Genomic DNA, 9970 nt, shown 5'->3' with positions numbered 1-9970 from the left:
TTGAATAGTGTTTAATACTTTGTTCTTTATTACCTGTAAGGTATTCCTGTAAATCACATATATAGTTTACTTAATAAAAGTTTTTGAACTTAGTTTATAAATGCATAGAATAATTACACACGACTTCCATCATTTTTACAATGCCGTTTAATGGAATTTTGACATGTACCGCTCCAAAATGGCGCAGTAAGTGACGCGTGACGTTACGTACGTGTGTGACGTCTTTACCTACGTAACATGGCACCGGACCGTACCATTATCCTTTACAGACAGATAAATTGATTACAAGAAAGGGAAGTTAACCTGAACAGAACCCCCACCTCAGTATGTAGAGACAAAAATGACGAAAAATATGTCACTATGACGTGCTGGTGGTCGTTGCTTCCTACTTGTATTTAAGGAAGTTCTCGAATATACCCCATCTCCAGGGAACATAGATTAATCTTAATATGGCGGCGGTGGGGAGTCAAACTTTCCTTTCTGATCAAATGGCACTTGACTTAATCTTTCGACTTAAGACACCTGTTAATTAAAATCAGCAGGTTTCGAACACTCTGGGGTTTACTTTGGTCGTCGGAAACAAACTGTTATTCTGGGCTCCGTTTTGATGAGCAAACCCGGGGCTTCCCTCGAAGTTGATGGTCGCTGACATTGCTGTTATTCTAACCGCTGGTGTCATTTTATTGGCAAAAACGACAGGAAAGCGGTTGTTTTAGTCAGGATAGAAGATCGTAGATTTTTCCACTGTGGACGTTCCTTTTACCTTTCCTAAGATAGTATATCGTTCCACTGGACGTTATCGTTACCTTTCCTGTCAGGACAATTACATAGGTGGTGTTGGATGTCACTCTCAGCCAATATAAGGCTGAATTTGGTTTGCTAGCACCGTGTAAGTACCAACTTTTTCTACATATGACTGAATTTCTTGACAGCTAACAAGCTCGTCATTGATTATGTGTATTAAACATTTTTTGTATTGGATTTTGACCTCTTTAAGCAGCCGTTTCTATACATTGTTTGTGAATCACACTTCCTGGTTCCTATATGATTGACAGTGATCCTGGCAAATCAAATGGAGAAGCTTCCAGACTTGAGCAAATCAGAGCTTCAGGAACTTCTGGATAACCCGGAAAGGGTGGAGTCTATGGCTCAGGAGTCTGACGAGGTGACAAACATTTCATTAAGTACACTAGTCATACAAATGTCAAGTGTTTTGTTTTAATGGCCCATAATAACATTAATCTGATTTGAACACAAAGGCAATATCAGCCCATTTGTTATATGTATTTGAACAAGATTGTGCTTTCTGGTGGAAGATTATTGCGCTTACAAAGTAAGTACAGTACAGTATTGTTTTGGGTCATTCTGCATGTCTTTGCATTCACAACCAATTTCTGAGAACGTTGCAGTTTGATCTGCATCAGAAAACGCCATTTTCCACTGAGCATTCACACCTCAGTCGTCCCTTGCCACATCATACTTCAAATTTCGCGGCTTTACTCTATCACAGTTTTTCGTGCCCTCATAAATCATCTGTTTTGTGGTTGACTATGGCTTATTAATAGTTTTTCAAAATGCATGTTTAAGCTATTGTTACAGAATTGTGGCCTAAATTAAGTATATTCAAGCATAAAAATGACTAAATGAGCTTAACAACAAATATTAGACATTCAGAAAGACATGTTATGTGGTATTCTACACTGGTCACTATGTGTCAGTAGCCTTGGCAAGAAATCCCGGATGTTAAACAAGAAACAACCATGAACTCTCCCAATTCTAACATTTGTGAGTCTTTATGTTATGTCTTATTTATTATTATTATTACTATATGGGGTATATGGGTAATACAAGTGTCAAGGTGACTATAGGGATTTTATTTCATGTCTCGAGGGCTCAAATAGTGTTAAAAACCTGTCTTTATATGGTCGTAAATAGATTTTCTATGCTCGAACTACGAAAATATTACATTTGTAAATAAGGAATCCTACTTCACGGAAATTAAATCCATTTTTTAAATTATGGGGGGAAAAAAGAGTTATACAAAGATTGTTACTGTCTACTGACATCCCTGTTTTGTTTCCAGGAACTGTGAAAAGTACTTCACTGGTATATCATAGACACACATGAATGACACATATGAATTATTGGACAAATTTATTCACAAAAAATCTTTTTTTTTTTTTATTATGACTTTGATGTTATTTCTTTTCAAATATTTAATTAGTTCCAGCGATGCCTTTCTGTAACAATGACACCTAATAATAAAAAAAAAAAAACAGCCAAAAATGCACAATGAAGAAGAAAAAAACTGCAGCCATAGACTGTTCAGGCAATTTTAGCCTATCTTCCATAGACTGACTTCCATCAGTCTAGTCTTTGGAGATCTCCACTCTGGAGTTTTTCGAAAGCTCAGTTTTCAAGGACAAAAACGTATGTTTGCGAAGGGCCAAAAAAATTCATCATATGTCATCTTCCATCAAATTTCACACTGTCGTTAAAGTGACGCAATGTTAAAAGGACATTCAGAGGAATGACATCTTTGTCAGTGATCAACGCAAACCATAACATTGAAAATGCTTTCTATTGCTTTCACTGCAAATGAAGTTAAAATTCTCTGTTGTATGATATTCAACCCCAAAGATCCAAAACATCCAGCTGGAGAGAGAGATGGCCTTGGCGTCCAATCGCAGCCTTGCAGAGCAAAACCTGGACATGAAGCCATGCTTGGAGTCGCAAAGGCAGGTTCTGGTGGAGAGATACACACAGCTGGAGGCCATCAGAGAGCGCTACAAAGAGCACGCCTCTATAATAGGTAGGCAGGAGTAAAGGACAGAGGGATCAGGAGTCGTACCAGTGACTCGCGCAGTTTGTGATCTTGACAAGTTTGCATTGTCGCCAAGCATTTCATCTATCCATCTATCTAAAGTCCATCTATCCAACCATTTTCTATACCGCTTGTCTTCATTAGTGTCAAGGGTAAGCTGGAGCCTATTCCAGCTGGCTTTGGGCGAGAGGTGGGGTACTCCCTGGACTGGTCGCCAGCCAATCACAGGACACATGTACAAACAACCATTCACATCTATGGACAATTTAGAGTCTCAATTTAGCTTATGCAAAATTTTGGAATGTGGGAGGAAGCTGGAGTACACACGCACGGGGAGAACATGCAAAGTCCTCATAAAGATGCCCAAACAGAAATTCAAACCATCGATCCCCTGATTGTGAGGTCAACATGCTAACCACTAGGCGAGCGACCGTGCAGCCCTCTGCTAAAGTCAATTTCCCCTTTGTTGGATTGTAAGTATTACTGTAAATGTTCAAAATATCCATTGATTTTTAATTTGGGCAAGCATCACTACTTTGTATTTTAACCAAATTTATGATGGAGGACACGCACACACACATTTTGAAATTTTTGTTCTTATTTCTTCTATTTTTATTTCAGATGGCATGGTTGGTAAGGTGTCTCCAGAAGCACTGTTCTCCAGGCTACAGACAGAGGGCAGCAAAGCAGAAACAGAATCAGAGGTCAGTGTTAAAAACTTTTCAAAATTGTTCAAAACATTCCTGATCAGTATGTTTCTTTGTGCATTATAATAACAGTTTTAGCTTTTCACTGTACTGCTGCCACATATATATTGCATTTAAAAACAGCATTGAAATTTCCCTTTTCTGTATGACATGTTGGCCTAAAAGATCAAAAAGATCGAGAATGGCAGTGTTGCTTTTCAACGAAACAAACCTTTTTGAGAAATCTGGGTGTTTTATTTTCTTATGTTGTGCAGGACACTATTTTTTCCATCAAATGCAATAGTTCTGAATGTTTTCTACTTACGGCACACCCATAGCTGGAAAGTTCTAACAAAATATTATATAATAATAAACTATGTAGTAGGAGTGATGAGATCCTGCGAGATTAAAACGAGACGACATTTCTCGTTTGGAGAAAAGCTGTATTGTGAGAACAGAAGCCAATCAGACTGTGAACTATGGCATTGCTACTATGAACGATAATACAGTAATATGGAAGTGGCAGTGTACAATTATTGGAAATGCTGCTTCATGCACACCTTGCAATCCAACCTACCTTTGTGTTCACAGCGTCACCGAGTGACGTGTGGCTGTTGTTTCCATCGGAGTTGGACAGCTGCTTGCTCCTTATTGATGTCCAAGCAGAAGCTGTAGTAATTCTACATTTGATCAATTTTACTTAAGATTTGTCAGATTGACCCATGTAGATGTTCGGACTTCTCTGCACCTTTAATCACAGAGCAGTTCTATTGACGCACATTGGATTTGGCTCAGCGCCAACTTTCAGGCACCGGTGCGCTGCTTCATAACACACCTCATACATAGAAGAGATCTGTGTTGACAATTTTAGCGACATGATATTTAATAATTAAGAGTGCACATTTAAGTGTTTCGTCCGTCATGCATTTATTCAGAAAATAAATACAAGTGATCAACAAAGGCGTGTCCAGCGAGCGGGAGTGAGCTCAACCTCAATAACGGCGTGCAATGTACATTCGAAAGCTGTAAAAGCCAAGCCAACCCAACCCTTGACCAACATCGCCAAGAAGGCAGAGCTTGAACACACTCCTCTGGCACCTTGCAACACCTCGCCTTCCTGGCAAAACACACACAGGTGTCCAAAGTGTGGCGCAGGGGCCTCCGTAGAATGCGGGTCACTGCAGAAATAAGCAAAAACCCAGCAGAAGTGGAAAAATACAGCAAAAAGGAATAATGTAATTAGAAAAAGGTAAAATTTTGAGACTGATAGCTAATAAAAACACAACGATTTGTCTTTAAATATATGTATAATGTTGGTTTTTTTATATACATTTTTATTATTAGTATAGCTATCAAAGGACAGCTGGACAGCACTGACGTAAATAGACAAAGACAAGAGACAAACAGTGAGCTTTATTATTATTATTAAACACTATATTGTCATAACAGTGTTTAATTTAGTCAAAAAAAAGTTGCCAATAATCTTTGAACGTCAATTGTGGGACAATAACATTTCAAAACGCCCCTGCATTGTTTTGTGACTCAGGTAAATCAAAACGTTTGTCCAGTCATATTTTTTCATTGTACTTTCTGAAGTGAATGCTAAAATCTTGTCTCTCAGTTGGGTGTCTCGTGACACCCCTACCATGTAGTCATATCCCGGTGCTTTTTGGCTGAATGGTGAGACACGATATACGGTATATCTCTATGTTTTCTACAAAGTTGGTAAGTGTTAAAATTTAAGTGAACTGTAAATTCCAGACTTCTGGATTGAGCGCACCGGAATATAAACAGCACTGGAATATAAACCGCACCCACCAAATTTAGAGAGAAAATTTGCTTTGTGCGTATATACGCTGCACTTTTTTTACGTTAACCAAAAAATCGGGGTGAACGTTAACCAAGGATCCACTGTACTCCACACCATTCATCGCTTCATGGTTTGATAGTGACCGTGGTCGTCTTTCTATTCTGTTTCTGCATTGTCCTATCCCTACAAGGTGGCAGTTAAGTTTGGTTAATCAGCGTCTGGTCCTAGGTTTTAGATCCACCTATCCCAGCCGTGCTGCAATTTCTGATATCAGGTCTGGTATCATTTTGCTGTCTGCAGGTTTTAGCTGATGCATTCCTGGAGGGCTCGCTGCCGTTGGACTCATTCCTTGACCGGTTCCTTGTTCTACGTTGCCTAGCTCACAAAAGACGGGTGCGGATAGAGAAGTTCCAGGAGATCTTGCGACAGAAAAGAGAGGGTAATCCCACAGTTTTGACACCATCAACAGGTATCAGCCAACCTGTCAATCAGTGGAACCCACAGACCCCAACAACAACAAACCAGCAGCAGGCAAACCCCAAATGCCAGACCTCCAACTACCGTAATATCGCCCAGCCTGTTCCTTCATCTGCAGTTGGCTCATGTGGTCTCCCCTATAATCAATATCCTGTTTCTCCTTCCAATGCCCCCCCACCAGTAGCGCTATTGGCAGCGGGCTCTGACCCTGTCGTTCCCTCATCACAGGTCCCTTCATATCCAGGCTCTGGCTCTCCTTTCTCCCCAGCAGGTTGCTACACTGGCCCCGGGTCAGCGTTCAAACCTCTGCCGTCAGTCCATTGCCCTTATCCAACCCAGTCCTCTTTTCCTGTCCCAAACCCGGGCTCGGCTTTTGGCCAATACGCACCAAACCAGAGCAATACAGCACTATACCCAGCTTCATACAACTATGGTGGTTACAGTTATCCATCCAATTCTCAATCACCAACTGGAAGTCCCATTTACAGACCAGGATATGGAGTTTCACAGCCATATTCTTAAAAGTACCTACTTTTTTAATCTTTCTGAATTCTTAATTTCACGTACTTTACTTCTTCCCCTTCTTACCAAATTATCACTAATCACTGCTTCCTCCTCCTCGTCTTTCTGTCAATCACCATTCCCCCTCTTCCTCTCCTGATTTTTAGATTCTGTGCTATTCTGTATTTTAACATTTTGAAGTTCATTTTCCTCACCCGTCTGGCACTCTGTTGAAGTATCTGTATGTGTGATATTACTGATATTCCGAACAAGTGCTTTACAAAACACTACAGTACATCTTTGTCCAGATGTTATTAAAATTCACTGAGAGAAGCTGGTGATGTTGTCAGCTTATCTTATCACCATGTGCAAGATTTCAAGTCATCTGATGCATTCTCAGTCGCACCTGGGAGTCAAATCCGACACTTTTGTTTTTCAAGGAGTAAAACTGACCCAATTTCTCTTTTTTCAAAGACCATCACCACAATAAGTGTATTGTTCAAATTTGGTAAAAGCTTTCTTTTGCCAGCCATGGTGAACTACAGCTGACATTGGTTGTTGGGGCTACCCTTATGATTAAAGCTTGATTCATGTTTGTATAGTATACTAATTGGGCCATTCCACATAATCCGTACCATTTGTAATTCACTCAAAACAAACTTGAATTTCAACAGAATTTCTAGGCGCAGCCAAGGTGTCGAGAAGGTCCATTTTGGGGGCCTTAGGATCTCTGCTATTTGCAGGCAATGTGGTCCTGATGGCCTAATGAAGCTGTGACATTCACTGTTTACTGGGGCGGTTTGCAGCTGAGTGTGAACCTTCTGGGATGAGACTCTGCATCTCCAGATCCGAGATCATTGTTCTCTGTCGGAAAAGGGTGGATTCCACCCTGCGGGTTGGGAGCGAGGTCTTTCTCCAAGTGGAGGAGTTCCAAGTATCTCGGGGCCTTGTTCAAGAATGAGGGAAGGATGGAACGTGAGGTCGACAGATGGATCGGCGTAGCATCTGCAGTAATGTGGTCGCTGTACCGGACCGTCGTGGTGAAGAGAGAGCTGAGCCGGAAGGCAAAGCTCTCAATTTACCGGTCAGTCTATGTTGCCATCTTCAACTATGGTCATGAGCTTTGGGTCATGTCCGAAAGAACGAGATGGCAGATACAAGCGGCTGAAAAGAGTTTCCTCCATACGGTGACTGGGCACACCCTAAGAGATAGGGTGAGGAGCTCGGTCATCCGGGAGGAGCTCTGAGGAGAGCTGCTGCTCCTTCACATCGAGGGGAGCCATTTGAGGTGGCTCGGGCACAGTCCGGATGCCTCCCTGGTGAGGTATTCTGGCCATGCCAGACCTAGGACAATATGGAGGGGTTATGTCTCATAGCTGGCCTGGGAATGCCTTGTGGTCCTCCTGGTGGAACTGGAAGAGGTAGCTGGGGACCGGGAAGTCTGGACTTCCCTACTGAGACTGCCGCCCCCACGACCCAGATTCGGATAAGCTGAAAACAATTGAACTTAAATTTCTGCCGTTTTTCAACTCTAAATCTGATCATATTGAACTACTCAAAATGTTTATTTGCTCATCTCAGACAACTTTATTTAATTTTTGTATGAGTTTCCTTCGCCGAAATGATTCCTTTAAGTAACAGGACTGAATGTAACAAGTGAGTTTTAGCACCGAATACATGCATGAAATATAGCCACATGCAATTTATGCTGACACTCGGCACATTACAGTGGTTCAACAAAAAGTTTTGATTTTAAAAATAACATTTAAAAACATACAGTAGGTAACAGTTCTGTTCTGAGATTTTTCCTCTGCTCATAGTTAAAATATCAATGAATATACAGAAAAATAATTGGATCTGAATGATGTGGCTTCCCGTGGATTGTGTGACTTGCAGAATATTCAGCATTTTTCCGAGAGGGTCATGTGTTCGGCTAAGGGGACTGAGTGAAAAGAAAACCCAAGGACACAACTAATGTGTCGATTTTAACTAATTCATGTCATAAAGAATTTAAATGATTTTATTTCATGGTAAAGTCTAATTCTAGGAAGCGGGGACAGGCAGGTTTTTTTCCAGTGTCCAAAGTAGTTCAAATTAAACTTAATAATTGTATTTCTTAAATATGCAGTCAGATCAATGTGCGGCACACTTTGCTTAAGAAAAAAATATATTTTTCAGTTTTACATTTTATTTCCTGGTGACTAAAATGGCACTGATTCAGTGGAATGGCCCTATTACAGTCTCATAAATGTGGATTGATGCTGAGAAAGGAATGGATTTTGAACTTGAAGGATATGAAGTACACTATATCAACAGAAAAAAATAAAAATGGAGGGGTGGCAGCATATGCGGAGAAACATCTCAACTACAAAGTGGGGAAAAAAATGTAATTTACGATTGATAACTCAGAATGTATATGAATTGAAATCTGTAAAGAAAAAATAAAAACGTATCAGTGAGTTGTATATACAGAACACATAATAATTAAAGTTTTGAGATGTTTGAGGACCGGATCAAGGCAACCTTCACATGAAAGAACCAAAAGGTCATTTTCAAATGTGAGAACTTCAACATTGATCTTAGGAATCCACACAAAAAAAGTCGATTGATATCCAATGAGTTACGAGGCTAAGCCGAATAACAGACTACGATAATGGTCTTGAACAATACAAGCATTCCTAATGCTAATGAATGACATTAATGATCATTTGCCTCTCTTTACAATTTGTCATGACAACTACATGGATGACTAAAAAAGACATTCAAGAGATTCAAGATTTGTTATTGTCAATTTCACTATATGTGCAGGACATTACTGGCAAATTGAAAGGACTGAAATACAAGGTAGTAATAATTTACTGACATGGGAATAGTCTAAAGCAGGGGTCACCAACGTTTTTCCTTGTGAGAGCTACTTTTACAAAATGAAAATGGCCAAGAGCTACTCATTTTTGTAACATTTATTTTCAGAGCTTATTTTAAACCCAAACAAAGCGAATATGCTTGTTTTACCAGAACATGAACAAAATGCTGGTGTCCACAGCTCATATTTTGTATTTCAGAATGCATTTCTTTCTACTGTTCTTTCATTATTAACTGAAAACCTGAATGAAAAGCAGGCTTGCGGGCACCTCATGTGGTTGTGGGGGGCTACCTGGTGCCCACGGGCACCACATTGGTGACCCCTGGTCTAAAACATTGCAGATGGGAAATACAGGTGGTCCTTGGTTAGGACGTTTTGTGTTACTGTGGGCTTGGTGAAGGACTATACTGCACGCCCTCGAGGGCGTGGAGCTACACCGACAAAGGATAATGTCGCTTATTAGTTAACTTTTTGCACTTAATTTTGCCTTTCAAGCGGCAGTGTGCCATAGAAAAGGAAAGCCATCACCATGGAAGTGGAAATGAACATCATAAAAAACTCAGACAGAGGAAGAACACCCCAATAGTGGCTGTTTTTATGGTCCCAACCGCTTGACTATCACAACCGTCAGAAAAAAGATTGAATGATAGAGGGGGCATGCATCCACTATGCTGTTACAAGAGCTGTTAAAAGGAGATCTGGGACTATAAGAAGGTGGAAAGGCCTGCAAGACAATCACAGATAAAGGTAAGGAGCTGTATTCTAATCTTATTGTCTACACTGTGGTGTGAAATCGTGTTTGTCCCCTT

The 9970-nt window shown here is 40.4% G+C and overlaps 1 protein-coding gene across 1 annotated transcript; it reads left to right on the top strand.

Annotated features, from left to right (window-relative positions):
- The first annotated feature begins 287 nt into the window (after positions 1-287).
- Positions 288-6631, top strand: vps37c (VPS37C subunit of ESCRT-I). Its single transcript, XM_054778342.1, has 5 exons — positions 288-889; positions 1056-1165; positions 2641-2812; positions 3446-3528; positions 5621-6631. Exons 2-5 carry the CDS (start codon positions 1073-1075, stop codon positions 6317-6319), a joined length of 1047 nt encoding a protein of 348 aa, XP_054634317.1. The 5' UTR covers positions 288-889; positions 1056-1072; the 3' UTR covers positions 6320-6631.
- The last annotated feature ends 3339 nt before the right edge of the window (positions 6632-9970 follow it).

Source organism: Dunckerocampus dactyliophorus, chromosome 6 (genome assembly GCF_027744805.1).
Source record: "Dunckerocampus dactyliophorus isolate RoL2022-P2 chromosome 6, RoL_Ddac_1.1, whole genome shotgun sequence".
Lineage (NCBI taxonomy): Eukaryota > Metazoa > Chordata > Actinopteri > Syngnathiformes > Syngnathidae > Dunckerocampus > Dunckerocampus dactyliophorus.
The sequence above is the reverse complement of the archived record's forward strand: the minus strand, read 5'-3'. Positions and strand labels throughout refer to the sequence as shown.